Source organism: Micromys minutus, assembly GCF_963924665.1.
Source record: "Micromys minutus genome assembly, chromosome: 18".
In the NCBI taxonomy this organism is placed as follows: domain Eukaryota; kingdom Metazoa; phylum Chordata; class Mammalia; order Rodentia; family Muridae; genus Micromys; species Micromys minutus.
Window position 1 is genome coordinate 3,798,379 of NC_137953.1, and position 17,152 is coordinate 3,815,530.

Consider the following 17,152-nt stretch of genomic DNA (forward strand, 5'->3'; position numbering starts at 1 on the left):
GACCCTACTCAAAATGCAGTCTTATTTTAAATAGTTCCTTATATCTCTTATGTTGTGGTTCATCCCAGGAGCAGCTTATAAAAGCAAATACCATAAAAGCTGATACATAGGTGCAGGACGTGCTCCTGGGTGGTTGGTTCAGGTTAAAGCTTGTTGTGAATAACCATACAGAGTAGTTCTGCTGACTTCTATCCTGATTGTTTTCCCAGGGCACAGAACAGAGTATGTAATCAATCAATCAATCAATCAAAATTAGAAAGTTTCCTAGCAACAGCAGAACATGACAACATGTCCTTACAATAGCAGGCTGGCCAGGTAACAGTCACCTAGGCCTTACTGTTTTACCCAGTCCTTAACATACAAAACTCATGGTTCCCGCACTCAGTAGGTTGAAGCAAGAGGATCAGCAAACATCTCAATGTCATCTTAGGCTACGTAGTGTCTTCAAGGCCAGCCTGGGCCACATAAGGCTGTTTCAAAAGAAAAGAAAAGACCTTAGCATGGTGTTTCTACACCTTTAATCCCAGGATTTGGGATAAAGCAGAGGCAGGCTGATCTCTGCTTTACATGGCAGATTCTAGGACTACCTTAATCAAAAAAAAAAAAAAAACAACAAAACAAAACAAAACAAAACAAAAACCCAAACATTTTATTTCACCCTAGCATTAACAGTTCAAGGCCAGCCTGAGCTATGAGGCCCTTCTTGAAAATAACAAACAAAAAAGCGTAGGCATATTGACACTCGGAGCTTGCATGTGTCGGCCACTAGGTGGTGATCTCTCCGATGATTGCTTACGGTGTCGCAAGTGCAGTCGGTATTGAGCGATTGCTTTAGTCCCCACGCAAAAATGCAGACCTGTTTTGCAAAAGACTTCAGCCCAGGGGGAGTTAGGGCTGAAGGCACCTGGGACTGCGAACAGTGTGTGACCTGAGATAAGGTAATCTTCCTCTCCCAGAAAAGTAGGATCTAGGTCAGTGCGGATCAGGCTTGGGCTAGGATTGGTTCCAATCAATCTGGGCTCGGCGGTGGTGCTCCGTACCGGGTGCAGCGCGATTTCGATCCTCCGAGCCGGTTAGCGGCGCTCGCGGGCTTGGCGGGGGCGCAGGGGCGGCGGCACTCAGCCCCGCTCTTCTCGGCGTCCGCGGGGCGGGGACAGCACGGCGGCGGCCGCTCAGTGTCGCGGGAGCCGGACCGCGCAGGCCCGTCCCGGCGGCCCGGGGGGCGCCATGTGGTTCATGTACGTGCTGAGCTGGCTGTCGCTGTTCATCCAGGTGGCATTCATCACCCTGGCCGTCGGTGAGAGCGCTGACCCGGGCCGCGCGCGCCCCGGTGCCCCGAGCCGCTAACCGGTGCTGACGACCCCAAGCTGGTCCTACTGGACCTCCGCCGAGCCTTCCGGAGGGGATGCTTGGTTCCCGAGACGCATCCTTGCTCGGGCTCCCCACTCTGCCTGTCCCCTCCTGCTGGGGCAGGGGGAAGGCCCCTGTCTGTCTCTCACCCGGCTGTGTGCTAAGTGTACAGCACCCGGCCTGTAAACTAAGTGTTCTGCGGGTGTTGACTGAGTGGAGTTTTAAGGTTCTGGAACAGAGGTTAGCTTCAGGCTGCACTGTCAAATCCAGACTTTGTCTTGGCAAAGTTCTACTTGTGCAGATGAGAAGGACATCCCAGGGATGTTTTGGCTTGTTCCCGACTTCCTGAGTCTGGGCAGGGTTGTTGGGGGACTAAGGGATGAGCAGGCTGGTGGGAGTGTTCCTGGCTGATCTTTTCCTGTTTGTCCCCTTCTGTGACCCTCCTCCCCTACCTAGCGGCTGGACTGTACTATCTTGCAGAGCTGATAGAAGAATACACCGTGGCCACCAGCAGAATCATCAAATACATGATCTGGGTAAGTGGCTGCTTTTCCCTGGAGTCACCCAGGGCTTGTTTGCCCTACATCAGAAGCAGGAAGTAAGGACTGTTTGGGCTGGGGCTGTTTTGGTGCTGAGAACCCAGGTTCTGAGGATGTCCCTCCTTCTGCCTGGCCCTGCAATCTGCATTCCTGGGCCCGGACCACCCGTGGCCCTCCAGCTTCAGGTGGCATTGTTTCACAACCTACTGCCCTTCCTTAAGGTGACAGTGCAGATATTTCAGTGACAGGTATTCAGGACTTTGCTTTCATGTGGCTTTCTCCCACTGTGTCCACTGTCTCCAGCTCCAGTTCCCCAATCCCTGCTCAGGCTCAGAACTTATTGGGACAACAAGGACAGTTTGTAATGCTTAGTTATTGCCCTCTCTCTAATCCATGTGGTTTGTCCTAAGGGAGCATGTCTGACCCTTTCTCTTGCCTCATGAGAGGTTTCTTTTCCTGAAGACTTGCTCCCTGTCCCTGTTAGGGAGGCTGTGGGAAGGTTTCCTGCAGCTATGAGGAAGGCTGAGGTGGCTGGCCTTGGGACCGAAAAGTTCACCTTTCACTCACCTAATGTCTGCAGCTACTTTCACTCCTAACGTAGCCTGGGGTTGTGGGTTGTGGTAAAGACAGGGCCACACCAGTTCATTGGCTCAGTCTGTGGGTGTGGTTGGTATGGTATGGCAATTAGACCTTTCATCACTGACAACTGAAGCCGTTCACAGCCCGCCCGCTGGATTCATTACTGAGTTACGTAACTGATTGAGGAGACCGTACGTAGCGTTTGAAGGAAGATAGGAAACAGAGGATGGGGGCATGTGGGCATGCATGCGGTCTTGGGTTAGATCTCAGCTCCAGATCCAAAATCAGTAACAGTAAAGACTAGATGGCGCAGACAAGTTGAGTTTGCGCCCTGTCACACGTGTGGATGTGCGTTTGGCGGTGTGCTGTGTAAAATTGTTTTTACGTACTTTGGATCGCTGTCAAAATGTTTTAGAAGTGACCTTCAGAGACACCACCTTTGAGATCCGAGCATGGTTTCCATGGACCAAGAAAACCAAAGTGTATTTGTAATACTGTGCAGAGCAGGCAGGGGCTGTCGGGACAGGAGGCCCGAAGGTCCCCTGAGCGCCTGCCTCTGCCTGTTTCAGTTCTCCTCAGCAGTGCTGATCGGCCTCTACGTCTTTGAGCGCTTCCCCACCAGCATGATTGGCGTGGGCCTTTTCACCAACCTCGTCTACTTTGGCCTTCTCCAGACCTTCCCCTTCATCATGCTGACGTCACCTAACTTCATCCTGTCATGCGGTGAGAGGGGGCAAGCAGGGAGGACCTGATGTGACTAGATGTGAGACACTGGCCTGACGGGGATACTGAGGAGGGGAGCAGCCGAGAATGGCTTCTCATTCCTGAGGACCCTAGAACCTGTCTTTGCCTAGGGCCTAGTCCTCGTCAGGGGAATGGCTGTAGCCAGGAGGACTTTGCCAAAGAGTCAGGTTAGAAGGAGGGCTTGGGAAAAAAGAGAAGACACACTATTCCCTGTTCCTAGAAAGTCATTCCTCATTCCTGAGCGACTGTTGTTTCGTGCAGTGGTCACAGATGTACACAGATGCTTGTGAGAAAGGTTTTAGAAAGTGGTTGGCCACGGACACTGCTGTTTTCCCTTGCTGTAGACTGAGTCGAGGTGGTAGGTGGTGTGAGGCGTGCTTCAGCGTTACGTTTCTGAGTCTAGGGGAAAGTCTGAATGCTATCCATAGAAGGGTGGATTGTTATTGTTTGGAGCATGTCAGTATCAGGTGTGATTTTACCTCAGAATCGGTTCAGCAGGAGTTTGTTCAGCACCAGGCCCCCTGTAGGTCTCCCAGAGAGCAGCTCTGGCCACCAGAAGGCTTCTTATTCTTGAGGGTTTCTCTGAGGTACCTTGTGGCGCCAGCTAACTATGCTTTGTACCCCTTGGCCTTGTACATGACAGGGCAGAAATGAGACATGTAATTGTGGGGTAGATATGGGGGTGCATGGTCTTTCTGGTGCCTGCCCTCCATCCTGCCGTGGAAGTAAGTAGGGCTTTGTACCTCTAAGCAGCTGTCTCCTTACTTGCTCTTTCTCATGAACTTGTATACACGAGGGACCAGAGCACACCAGTATAGGTTGGAGTGCCTTCTGCCATCTTAGCTTTCTAAGGAACCCGGAGAGTACCTGGTCTCCATCTGAGGAGACCGTCTCCCTGCCTTGTAGTGCAGAGGCCACTGTGGTGTGTGTTCTGCTTGCCCGTGACCTCTTCTGGAACCTCGCTCTTGGGAGAGAAGTGGCGTGATCATGGATTATATGTAACACAAACAAAACCTTGTTTTTTATAACATGCCAGAATGTTCCAGTGTTTCTTCCGATTCTGTTCCTGTTGCCCTCTGCAGTGAGGAAGTTGGGGCTGAGCACCTAGTCTTAACAGCTGGGGACTGAGTTCTAGGCAGTGCCTTGGCCCGGAGCCACGCTGTGAGTTGGTATAGAGTCAAGACTGGGACCCAAGGCTCCAGTTTCGGGGCCTTCTGGATTTGGTGAGCACACTGTGACCAGACTCTCCGTCCCCACAGGGCTAGTGGTGGTGAACCATTACCTGGCATTTCAGTTTTTTGCGGAAGAATATTATCCTTTCTCTGAGGTAAGAAGTACCCAGTCTCTAGCACATAATCGTTGTGGCAGGGATGGGAGAGTAAAGGGTTCACATGATCTGCTTTGTGACTGTGACTCCATTCAGGAACCATCTTTAGACACATCACAAGAGGGCATCGAATCTCATTATAGATGGTTGTGAGCCCATGAAGTGGCTGGGATTTGAGCTCAGGACCTCTGGAAGAATAATCAGTGCTCTTAACCGCTGAGCCATTTCTCCAGCCCTTTTTTAAAACAAACAATGATGATGATGATGATGTTGGAAGGCGGGGTGTCTGAAAAGCAGAAGGGATCCCTTTGGTGAGGTGGGAGGACACTGCTCCCCCAGTGTGCCCTTTGGGTACCTCAGTAGGGTCACCTTCAGGTCTAGAAGGGGCACCAGGCTGGCCTGTGTGAGCCAGACCTCACAAGGTAGGAACCCTGAGCTCTCAGCGCCTCCCCAAGATTCCTCCCTCTTGAAGCCCCCCTCTCCCTCCCCAGAACAGTATCACTTTGAGGAGAGACTCAGTTCACATGGCTGTACTTTCCTTCCCCCAGTGTCAGAGAATCCTGCTTCCTGAGTGCTAGCCCCTACAGGGTTGGGGTGGGCCTTTGGGGGCACCCCTGGGGTTCTCCCTTCTCAGTCTCTCCTGTCACCAGGTCCTGGCCTACTTCACATTCTGCCTGTGGATAATCCCGTTTGCTTTCTTCGTGTCACTATCGGCTGGGGAGAATGTCCTGCCCTCTACCATGCAGCCAGGCGGTGAGGAAGGGCTTCTTAGGTCACGTGGGAGTGGGGGGGGGGGGGACTGGCACTAGCCCTGTGAGAAAACACTGGGGCTTTGGGTGATGAGAAGTGCATACATTTACACACGCATGCGCGTGCATGCTCATCTGCCTGCCTGTGTTTCTACAGATGACGTGGTCTCCAACTACTTCACCAAAGGCAAGCGAGGCAAGCGCTTAGGCATCCTGGTTGTCTTCTCCTTCATCAAAGAGGCCATCCTACCCAGTCGGCAGAAGATATACTGACCCTTTGGGGAGGGCATGTGGGGGGCAAAGACCAATAGAACCAGGCCCCTGGGACTCTGGGCTAATAGTGCCTGGGTGTCTGGAGGGTGTCTTCTGCCAACCCAGGTTTCCCTCCCCTCTGTTCTGACGCCCTACCCCCGCCCTCCTCAGGTGGCTTGAGAGGCTGCCAGGGGCACCAGAGAGGGTAGCAGAGCCTGCTATGCCAGGAGGCTATGTCCCCAGCCCTCCCCTCTCCAGAGCTGGGTCTGCTCAGATGGGGCAGGCAGGGAATCGGCCATGAAGCTGAGGAACTGACAGCAAGTTCTCAGGTAGATGGCCCTAGGGAGGAGCCAAGGGTTGGCACTTCAGCAAAAGTGCATTTCGCTGTTCAACCGTGGGTTTTGTCCAATGCCGATTCCCTTTTGAATAAAGATTCTAGGTGACACTGTTTGCCTTAACACCCCAGGAGTTCATCTTCTCTGCCTGCTAACCTTCTGCCCAGACTGGGCTAGCCTGCTCTAGGGACTCCTCTTATGGCTCTTCTGAAGGGATGCTCATGGCCCTAAGTGAGAAGGGAACAGATGAGGATGAGTGGGCAAAGGCGTTTTTCTGAAGCTTCTCCTTTCTGTATCTCCTCAGACTGTGATAGTCCGGTGTGGGGGAGGGGGATAGAAAGTTGATGTCTGGGTTAGAGACACAGACCATCCACAATATTCTATTTATGTCCTTTGATCAAAAGGAGAGACTTCTTGGTAAATTCTATCTCAGGCTCAATGAAAAAAAATAAACATTGGCTTCTAGGCAGCCTAGGCTGTTGCCTGTTTCTTGAGAAATGGGGCTGGGAATGGCTGCAGCTCAGAGCACACAGGCCTCACACTCACCTGTGCTTCTGGCTCCTGGAGGGACATGAGCTCTGTCTTCTAAGAAGGCAGGCCTCATCCTGGGCACAGACCAGCATCTGTTGACCTTGTACTCCAACTACATACAGTGCCTTGCAGGGGCTCAGCAGTCCATGGAGTGGAGGCCCCTGGCCCCCGACCGGCCGAATCCCATACCTCACAGTGAGTCTGGCAGGTGCCCAGATGGACAAGGCATGGGGAGGATCCCAGTTGTGAACATCTTCTTTCTCACGCATCCCTCATCACATTGGCTCTTGCATTTCTGTCGAGTCTTGGCCTGCCATTCCCTGACTTTGTCTTGCAGTTACAGGTGAGATCCCCAGACCTACTTCTGCCACTCGCGTGGCTCAGGCTGGTACCACTTGTCTTGCTTTCCGCTTTATCTTTGTTCATCCTGCCTGCTGTTCAGACAGCGGCTTTCCCAAGCTAACCCGGTAGACTCGTCACAGATCTGCTGGGCCTTGGGGTAGCTGGCCCAGCTGATAGCCTGCTTCTTGCTCACTTTTCTCAGTACCAGTGTGGCTGTTGTCCCTTTACCTCTCTTTTCGGTCTCTGTTACATCGGCTTCTTTCTTGCCCCGTATACACAGGGGCTCTTTGGCTGTCTTGTGGATTTCCTCAGGAAGCCCAGCTGTGCTGGTGCCTTTAGGGATACTGTGGAGGAAGCCGGGCCCAACCTTCAACCCTAGCTACTTCTTAACCACAGTTCTGCCTCCTGGGCACAGAGACAGTTTGAGCTCAGCATCTGCTCTGTTGACCTGCTCTTCACGGTACTTCGTCTCTGGTCTCGTGATGGCTCAGGAGCCAGGCAGAATATTGTTTTCTCCTGCCCTACGTCTGTCTGCTCTATTCTTGGTCTCTGTATTTGAGCCACCTATTGTCATCTCTCACCTCGTTTTGGCAGTTTCCTATGTTTCTCTGTCCTTTGACCCATTGGGGTTCTTTCTAAAATGCACAGTTGGCCAAGTCTTTTCTGGCCCTCGACTCTCCCCAGCTCTCCACTGCCCTCAGGATAAAGTCCAGACTTCTTAACATGGTGTGTGAGGCTCCTGGGTCCCTACTAGCTTCATCATTTGACATGTGCTCTGGACTCCAGCCTCCTGTATGCAGACACCAAGGCTCTAGCTGTTTTAATACCCTTCCTTCCACTTAATTTGGTAATTTGCCACTTTTCCATTGAGATTTTATTTCCTCCAAGGAGCCTTGAATGTCCCCTCGCCTTCCCTAACCCCAGCTGCCACACAGATCCTTCTAGGCTCACTGGCCTGCGGTCTGGTCTGTCCCCCCACTAGACTGGAAGCTCCTTGAGGGCAGGGAAGCCCTTGGGTTTTTGTATTATCAACTACCTGATTTGGGCACCTGGCCCATGGAAAGCACTCAATAAATGTTTTGTTTAAAGAGCTGTAGTGTGTGACCAGGGCATGTCGGGGTGGGGGAGGGGTCCAGGATAGCCTCCTGAAAAAGTTTCCCATCAAAGCCACCAGTGGGCCTTCCTCTCTGGCAGAAATATTGCCCAGCCTCCTGGAACTGCAGCTTCGTATACCCTAACGGGGCCGCGAGCAAGGAGCATGGGAAGAGACGCCTGTGTGGTATCGTATTAGCTCTTCCCATTGCTAGTCAGGCTCTGTAGCAGACAGGAAGGACACGTGGCAGAATTCCTACGAGTATCCTGTCCTAGAAGCCTTGTCCCTGGGTGTTGCTAGGTTAGGTTAAGGTCCCTGAGGACCGGGGTGTTAACTTTTATATAGCTGTGTCCCAGGACATTACCAGCTCTCTACTCTGAACCTTGTGCTCTGTCCAGATGCACACACCCCAGGGAGCCAGGCAAGCTGTAAAGAAAAGGGAGGGGTGGGATGTGTGCTTTTGGGAAGAGGAATAGTTAGGGATGGCCTCTGCCCTTGGGAATGAGAACCCTACCACATTTCTAACCACAATACGAATCTTAACACTTCCTCCTTCACCAGAGTCTTCCAGAACAACTTTATGTGAGAAGTCACTTGGAGGGTGGGGCCACTGGAGTCTGGCAAGCTTCCAGGGAAGCTAGGAAGGGTTTATCAAACGTCTCGCGGAGGCTCATGGCCATTGTGTTGGTACACGTATCTCCCAGATGCCGTTTCTCAGGTACTTTGAGTATGTCACATGGATAAAAGCCCTGGGGCACTTTCATCCTGTAGGGTTGAGTCCCTGGGTACAGCACCCGGGCCATCACCTCAAAAGGCAGCTGGGGTACAGGTGTCACCAACTGATGGTCCACCGTGCGCAGGCTTACACCCCCGAGTTTATTTCGAGTCATCTCCAGGAATCTGCAGAAGTCATGCTCCTTATAGGGTTCTGGGTGCACACCCAGGCGTATACCCTGTGGGTAGCCAATATTTGTGGTCGGGGACCTGGCAGGGTTAGAGCTGTAATTCCATAACTTGGGCCGACTGATGGCAGTCTGCTTGTAGATGGGCCTGGGCGGCACCACAGGTAAGGGCAAGTTCTTCAGCTGAGCTTCCACAGATGGATAATGGAAGCTTTCGGTAATATGGCATTCTGAAGTCTTGGAGGTCAGTGACCAAGGTCGGGCACCAACCTTTGGCTTGGAGTCAGCAGAACTCAGGGTATGGGCCAGCATCTTGCTTTGAAGCCACTTTCTGAAATGATCCTCTCTCAGAATTTGAAGTTCATTCTGCAATGATGAAGGGCACAGGGCAGTGGCGCTTATGGGCAGGAGACCCTGTGGCTAACACCCTGGGAAACCTCGGGCCTAGTTTCCCTGCTGCCTTATGTGAGCCTTGTTTTGATGTGGGAGGCATCTCTTGTTCTGATTGAGCTCCCAGGCTATGAAGGAGACAAAGACTTTCATAGGAGACCCCCAGCTTGAGGACAGACATAGAGACAACCTCAGCTTTGCAGAGAGAAGGTACTGTTTTCCCCAGAGGTAGCCCCAGCCTCAGTGGAGAAAGTCCTGCTCTCTGATTTGACCCCAGAACGGATGAAGGGCTGGGAGGCCTGGCATTGGATAAAAGTAATGAAGTTGGACAGGCTTCTGGGAAGTGACCTGGAGGAGTTCAGAGTATCTGGCTGCCAGACTGGGTGGTCAAGACTTAACCAGAGTTCTGTCTTTACCACTACTCGAATGAACATGTGGGGACATGTCCCTGCCCTATTATCTCTGTTTCTCACTCCTACACAGTTGCTAAGTAATCAGGAGATTGACCCAGCTCCAGAGGCAGGTTCTGATTAGATTAAGCCAGGAGTCCTAATTCCTTCAGCCTTGCCCTGTCCTAAGTCAGGCAGCATCTGGCTTGCTTTTTGTTCTAGCCAATGGAAGAGTAGTGGTCGTGTGATCCCATTGGGGCCGGCAAGAGGATCCTGAGTGGGGGTCTGTGGGGGGGGGCTCAGCAGAGGACCTGATGGCTGGAAGGGCTGGTGACACGGTGACATAGCCTGGAGAGGCACAGCTGGAACAAGGAAAAAACAACCATGGCAGGGCCCTGTAGCCATTGTAGCATTCCCGTAAGGAACCACGTTCTAGAGTTGGGCTGTGGTAGCGTTTGCTTCCAGCACTTGTGAGGCAGAGGCAGGTGAATCTCTAAATTGAAGGCCAGCCTGTTGTACTGAGCTGGTTTCCAGGACAGCCAGGGCTACACAGAGAGAGAACCCTGTCTCAAAACAAAACAAGACAAAACAAAAACAACGAATCCAAGCTGTAATTTTCCTGTTTTGTTTTAGTTTAGTGTTTTGTGCTCCATGATCATATCTTTGAAACCCTTGCCCTGTCTGGACCCTTGCCAAACCTCTAATCTGTAAATCTTTACCCCCAAAATGGCCACTTTCTGCCTCCACAATGTTCCCGTGTGCCCCATGTATTCCTCACAGAGACTCTATCTGTGGGCAGTCATTTCTCCATATGGATAGATGCCTGTCAGTCTTCAAAGATACCTCCTTGGCATCCCTTCAGACAACCTCCTGGACCTTTCCCACTGGAGCATAACCTACCTCTTCCTCGAACCTTCATTCCTTGTGTGGAAGGACCACACTTTGCTGGCCTTTGAGACCTAGCAGGAACTTAGTGCACAGTGAAGTTGGGGCATCCGTTAATGAGTAGGTACTCCAGTGTTAGGAAGTGCCCAGTTCCATTAGAGATCCTCATCCTAGACAAGGACTCTGAAAACCCTATAATCCAGGCTGCATTTGCTCTCTGGCACAGGAGAAGACTTTTGGCCTAAAGGGATGATTCCTGAGGTAGGCTTTTCGGGGAGCAGGGGTTTCCTCTGAGAAGGGAGTGTTCCAGCCACTCCTCTCACCATGGCGAGAAGGCCCTAGTTTGGCAGCAGAACCCAGCCCTGGAGGGAACTCCCCCTTACTTGATACTCAGTCAGGTAGCGATACTCCAAAATGGTGAGCTTCTCCTTCAAGGTCTTCAGTTTCTCCATCTCGCAGGCAAAGACCTTCTTATCATGTTTCCACATGGCATCCTTCAAGAACCTGGCACCAAGGTGAGGGTGTGTCAGAGGAGAGTTCCTGGGCTTCCCTTGAGGTGAGGTACTGAGGGCCAGTGGGGTAGAAGAAACTGCTAGAGCAGAGAGAAGTCAGGCACCCCATCCTGCTGCCCAGGGGCCCTTGGAGGGAGGAGAGAAAACTGATGACTGAAGAACAGGGGGAGTGCAAAGACAAAGAAGGGGGTCAGGGCTCAATCTAAAGGAGGTGAGGTCAGGCAAAGCTCATAGTGACCATATCCTGCTTGGGGTCTCTTCCCCAGACTTTACCCAACTGCCACCTGGCTTCCTCAACCCTTCTCCCCCTTAGAGGCTCAGCCTGGGGGAAGGACCTCACAAGAGGAAGTGGGAGCTGGTGTGATTGTCGCAGGCTCACCGGGCACAGGTACGGTGGTTCCACAGTCTGCAGTAGTCGATGGGCTTGAAGCCCATGGCGTCTTGGGCGTGCACGTTGGCTCCACTCCTTACCAGCAGCTTAACACATCCCAGCAGGCCACTGCAAGAAGCCAGGTGCAGGGGTGTGGAGCCATTGCATGTCTGCCTGTGAGGTAACCAAGGGTAAAGGCATTAGAGAGGCAGGCAAGCCAACATCCAGGGTCCACTCTGTCATCAGCACGGGGGACCCTGTCCATACCCTGACCTTGGGGCTTCATGTATCTCTTCTCTAGGAGGGGGGACAGATTCTGGGAGCACTAACATCTCAGCGTAGGATGTGTTTGGATATGACAGCTAGGAACTACCGAGTGCCCTGGGTTGCTTCAGTCATCAGTCTCAGCCACTTTTGTCCGATTTTTGAGACAAGGTCTCTTGTAGAGGTGAATCTGGAATCTGTAGTGTAGCCAAAGATGATCTTGAATCCCTGGTCCTCCTGTCCCCATCTCTGGAGCACTGAGTGTGCATATATATAGTAGATAGATATAGGTATAGGTATAGGTATAGATAGAGATAGAGATAGAGATAGAGGTAGAGACTAACAAGTCTGGCTCCTCTGGGGCTTTTGGCAAGGTTAGTTCACTTGGTCCACAGTTGAAGTTGACTTTAATGTGTGTGGTGTGCATATGTGTGTGTGTACATATTCACATGTGTGGGTACGGGTGTGGAGGCCAGAGGCTAACAGTGAGCATCTTCCTCTATCATCCTCCACCTTATATGTAGAAGCAGGTGTCTCACTTGAACTCAGAGCACACTGAATCAACTAATCTAAGCTAGCCATTTTTTGCTTGGGGATTTCCTGTCTCTGGCTCCCTGGAATTATGTGGAGGAATTACGTGGCGCTCCTAGGATTACAGGAGGTCACCATGCCCAACTGGCATTTACACGGATGACAAAGATTTGAACTCAGTTCCTCGAACTTGCACAGTGAGTGCTTTTCCCACTGAACTATCTCCCTGGTCCCTAAAGGTTACAATTAAATGTCACCTGGGGCTGTGGATGCTCTTCCTCTCAGAATGCTGGCCAAGCATACTTGAAGCCCTGGGTTCAACCCCCAGCGTTGTATCAAACCAGGTGTGATGATCCTAGCACTTGTGAGGCAGAGGCATGAGAGTCAGAAGTTCAAAACCCTCCTCGACTGCCGTAGCCAGTTTGAGGGTAGCCTGGACTACACAAGACACTTCCAAAAATGATGAAGAAGGAAAAGCCACCTTAGTAGAGGTCATTGCTTTTTAAATAGATCCTTCTCCAGTGCTCATACCTGTCACCCCGCTGTTCTTGGCATAGAGCAGCCCATTCACCTATTTAATTAGCAAACTGTCTAAACAATAGAAAGTCGGTTCTGTGAGGACAGGGGTGGTTCCCTGTGTTGTGATTATGTTCCCAGCTTGGGTATGGTGCTTCTTAGTGAATGTGTGGTAAGGACCCTGGGTGAACAGAGCAGTCTCCAGTATGCATTTTCCTTGCCCCAAAAGTAGGGCTGGAGAGATGGTTCAGTGGTTAAGAGCGTGTAGTGATCTTTCAGAGGACTGAGATTTGCTCCCAGCACACAAATGCCTGGAACTCCAACTACTTTATCACAGAAGCAATGCGGAACAGACATCTTCATCCTCCCAACCTCAGTCAAAGAAGACAGCCTGTTCCCGAACTTTGTGTCAAACTAGAAACACTTGAGGATCATCAAGGTTTCCTAAGCCCACAGTGGTATCTGCGAGGCCCACTGCGCACACACCCGCGTGTGGGAACCAACCAGGGAGGCTCAGAGGCGGAGTGACTTGCCTACAGACCCACAGTTCGCCTGAGCTAAGATTCTGTGGATTGGGTCTGCCCTCTCTGCATGCTTAGTCTCCTAAGAACCAGGACACTAAGTGCTCTCTCCAGTCAGGAATCCTAGTCCTCACTACCCCTCATCCTGTCCCGCAAGGCTCCACCTGCATGGGACACAGTGTCCCGTGTCTTTCCGCCTACAGCAGGACTCACGAGTTGATGGCTGCCCCTTTCTTGAGCAGGTAGTCAACGCAGGGGAGGATGTCCGACCTGTTGTCTTCATGGATGACTAAGTGCAGGGGCGTCTGGCCTTTGTGGGTGGGCAGGTCCACGGGAAATTTGTACTCCTCTATCAAGACCTTAAGACAGGAAAGCTGGCATTTCAGGGCTGCGAAGTGGATGACTGTGAAGCCCTGAAGAATGGAGAGCGCAGAAAAAGTCTCAGCAGGATGTGAGCGGAGTCCACAACCCCTGTTGTTATTGGGGTTGTCCTCCTTGTTCCCTGTGTCCCTTGGAGGCGTTCTCAGCCCTTTATCCCCCTCTGCTTCCAAATGGGCCTTCTAGGAGTGGATAATTAGGACAACATAGAAAAGGTCGCTTTGGAGCTCCCCAGCGGCGGTTCATCAGGTGGCCTCTCTACGGGTAGTGCTTGGTTGGGTGTTGGGGAATTTCAGTCTCTGCCTCCAAGCTGCGAGCATTACCTTGTCGTCGGCTATGATCTCCGTGCGCTCCCGATTCATACAGAACCGAAGCCAATCCACATTGCCCACCGAGGCGGCGAAAAATTCGGAGTAGTTCGAGATGGCTTTAAGGTTCCACGACTCGGAAGTACTAGGTTCGGCCAGACCAGGGTGAGCAGGAAGCCTGAGGACATCCCCCGGCTTCTACACCGCCCACCAGCCGGGGCACCCGCCCACCTGATCTGCGAGGACTCGGGGTCGCTGCTGGGAACCTTCAAGTTGTGTTCTGCCTGCCCCGCGCCTCCCTGTGCAGCCGGCTGGGGCTGCTCTTTTGCCCCTCGGTGCCCTCCGGAATCCAAGGCCCCAGTCCTGAGCGGAGTGGTGTGGCCCTTGGGGGGCGCACAGGCACTGGAGCGACGCCACGAGGGCCGTCGCACGCATCCCGCCCCCGCCCCCCGGGCTGCGCATCTGCCGCCGTTGGCCCCAGCCAGGACTCAAGGGAGGGACGAAGTTTGCAACCCTGGAAACTGCACCCGGGGCTTAGTTTCTATTGGAATCACAGAGATGAAGTGGAACGTGCAATTGGGAAATGGACTGTCTCCATCTCTGCTCACAGAAAGCAGGGCCCGGCGCCAAGTGTACACGCAGCGCGTTTGTATTTGAAGTTCCATTAACAGCTAGCTCCCTCCGCGATTCCACATACTAAATTATGACGTCCTCCTCGGAGCAGCAGCATAATGGACAGCAGGAATGTCACGTCACACAGCTCGCCCGAAGCAGAGCAACTCCACCTGCTTCTTTTTTTTCTGGGAAATGGGAAGATAGAGAGTTCCACAGCAGCCTGGGGTACACAGCGAGATCTTATCTCAAAAAGGTGGCAGGCATGACGGTGTAAGCCTGCGGCCCTGCACTCCATTACGTTAGTGGAACCCAGTAGACACTGGGAAGTAAGGCCGGGTTGGGAGAAATAGGTCCCTGTCCTGTGATTGTGGGGGATATGTTTGCCCTGAGAAAACCAAAGGAGAAAGGGTATACTAGATCTTCAGCAGTACAAAATAGAGATCTGTAGGGGCTGGAGGGATGGCCCAGGAGTTAAAAGCACTTGCTGATCTTTCAGAGGGGCTAGGTTATATTGCCAGCACCCAACATTATTTTATTTAAATCCAAAATATAAAAAATAAATAAATAAAATGTTTTCCAAAACAGTTTTTCCTGGAACAGTGTGGGTCCTTAACTCTGAGTCAGGGTTTGGGAGACGTGCAGAGCGACCCGGAAGTAAAACGTTGTGTCTTAGCTAGAAGGTGAACAGTTTCCAACAGACGTAACTATTATTTATCCCATGATATAAAGACGCCTGCAAGGAGAAGGGAAGCCAGCCGGTCAGCCATAGGGCAGGGGTGTGGGGTGTGTGTGTGGTGGGCTCATCCATGGAGGGAAAACTCAATCTGGATCTCCAGCTGACCACCTCGGCAGGCAGTCGGCAGTCGTTCCTTCAGGATGTTTGAGCGCTCCCACGTGCTCTCCCACGTGCTCTCCCACGTGCTCTCCCACGTGCTCTCCCACGTGCTGCTGGTGCTCTGACCTCAGTTGTCTTCCTGTTGTCTCTGGCTTGTTTTAAATACTGGATTTGATGGTTGTCTGTTTTGTCTGTTTCCCACTTGCTGCCTACTATATAATGAATAAACTCGCACATTGGAAACTGAAGGTATGGCTAATGACCCTTATTTTTGGGACTATAAAGAACACTGGAATTGACGCTCTTGCTGGGCATCTTAAAAACTAACGCATCACAGCCTTTCCTGTTGCAAATGGGGTTTAGCAATTGACTTTACATTAGAATACAGTAAGGTCAAATCTTCAGGGCTGTCTGGTGACTGGGACAAGGGGGAGGGGCAACTGCTGCTTTTGGGGGTGCTTGTAGATGTTGTTATCTGCACCCGGGATATTTTACAGTTCTATTTTCTTTTAATTTTTTTTTATTTAGGCATTTTTTGAGTGGAGTCTTCTGTAGCCCATGCTGGGTTTGAACTTGGCTTTGTAACCAAGGCTCCTGACCCTCCTGCATCAACCTCCTATCTTCACGCCATATCCTAATCACTCTGGCGTGAGGAGACAGACACAAAATACTTATACCGATAGATAGGTTCAGATCAATGGAAGCCATGGGGGCCAAGTCATAGGTATTTGACAAAATCCCTTAGGTGGTGATATTTCCATGCTCCCAGGTCAGGAACTACTTTAAGGCGGTCCTGCTTTTATATTCTTTCTGAAGAGGAAAGAGGACTTCTGGGAAGGAGGAGCACCAAAATGGGGCAAGAAGATGGGGGAGTTGGGCAGAGGCATCAGAAGGGATGGTGCTTCCATGGAAGACTTCAGCCAGACCCGTGCATCAGGGTAGAGGGCCTGGTAAAAAGCAGACAATTGACCAAGAGAATATCAGAATTTCACTAGGAGGGTTGTGGTGGTAGTGTGACCCCAGAGTCATCTGCAAGGGAGAGAGAGAAGGCTGGGTGAGGAAGCAGTGCTCAGAGAGGGCACTGGACCCAGAAAGGAAGTCCCCAGTATGCAAACAAGTCTTGCTGTCCCCCCACCATCCTGTAATCTCAGGGTCCTTATGAAGCCTAATCTAGATGGAATTGGGTTTCTGTCACTTTCAGGAAAGCCTAATAGGTAAAAAGCTCTTCTGTCCAATTCTCCGTGGGCTCCAATGATTAGGACTAGTAGAATGGCCCCTAGAATGAGTTGTGTGGCTAGGGCACTGTGATACCCAAGGGACAGTAAAAGTCACCTCTGAACTGTTGGGGACTAGCAAATGAGTGAGTGAGAAATTACCCTCTGACTGCACGCCTGGCTTGTGAAGGAGTAGGGGCACACCCACATGGGTCTGGGTCCGGGTGCTCACCCTTATTATCACTCTGTGGCTTAGCATATAAGGATGATTCCAAAATTCCTCTGAGCCAGGTGTGGCAGAGCACATCTGCAGCAGCGTTCCAGAGGCAGAGGCAGAGGATTGCTGCAAGTTTGAGACCAGCCTGGTCTACAAAGTGGGTTCCAGGGCTACATAGTGAAACTTTCAAAACTAAAAAATTAAGAACCAAAAAGAAAACAAAAGAGCATTGCCCTTAGTCATATAAAAGTAAAAAAAGTCACAAAAATCAAAACATTAGTAAGAAGGGGAGACATCAGAACGTCTTCAGAGACATCCCTAGCCCCACGCCTACTTCAGCAAACTGGAGAAGCTCCACAATGGGTGTGTGGAGCTGAGAACGTGGGGCTTCCTCTCTGGAAGTACATGACATTGTACTGGAAGAGTAAGATGCCATATTGCCTCTTCTTCCTTCTGTCACCAGC

General features: G+C 51.6%; 2 protein-coding genes across 2 annotated transcripts; one reads left to right on the forward strand and one right to left on the reverse strand.

Annotated features, from left to right (window-relative positions):
- Positions 1–1,151: 1,151 nt before the first annotated feature.
- On the forward strand, positions 1,152–7,811 carry TEX261 (testis expressed 261). The gene is made up of 6 exons (XM_080931978.1): positions 1,152–1,297; positions 1,807–1,886; positions 3,038–3,191; positions 4,472–4,539; positions 5,190–5,292; positions 5,446–7,811. The coding sequence occupies exons 1-6, from the start codon at positions 1,228–1,230 to the stop codon at positions 5,559–5,561; spliced, it is 591 nt and encodes a 196-aa protein (XP_080788104.1). The 5' UTR covers positions 1,152–1,227; the 3' UTR covers positions 5,562–7,811.
- A 620-nt stretch (positions 7,812–8,431) lies between these two features.
- On the reverse strand, positions 8,432–15,888 carry ANKRD53 (ankyrin repeat domain 53; the record flags this gene model as incomplete). The annotated part of the gene is made up of 7 exons (XM_080932126.1): positions 8,432–9,109; positions 10,791–10,911; positions 11,299–11,463; positions 13,335–13,534; positions 13,823–13,952; positions 14,039–14,269; positions 15,884–15,888. 7 exons carry the CDS (start codon positions 15,886–15,888, stop codon positions 8,432–8,434), a joined length of 1,530 nt encoding a protein of 509 aa, XP_080788252.1.
- Positions 15,889–17,152: the final 1,264 nt, after the last annotated feature.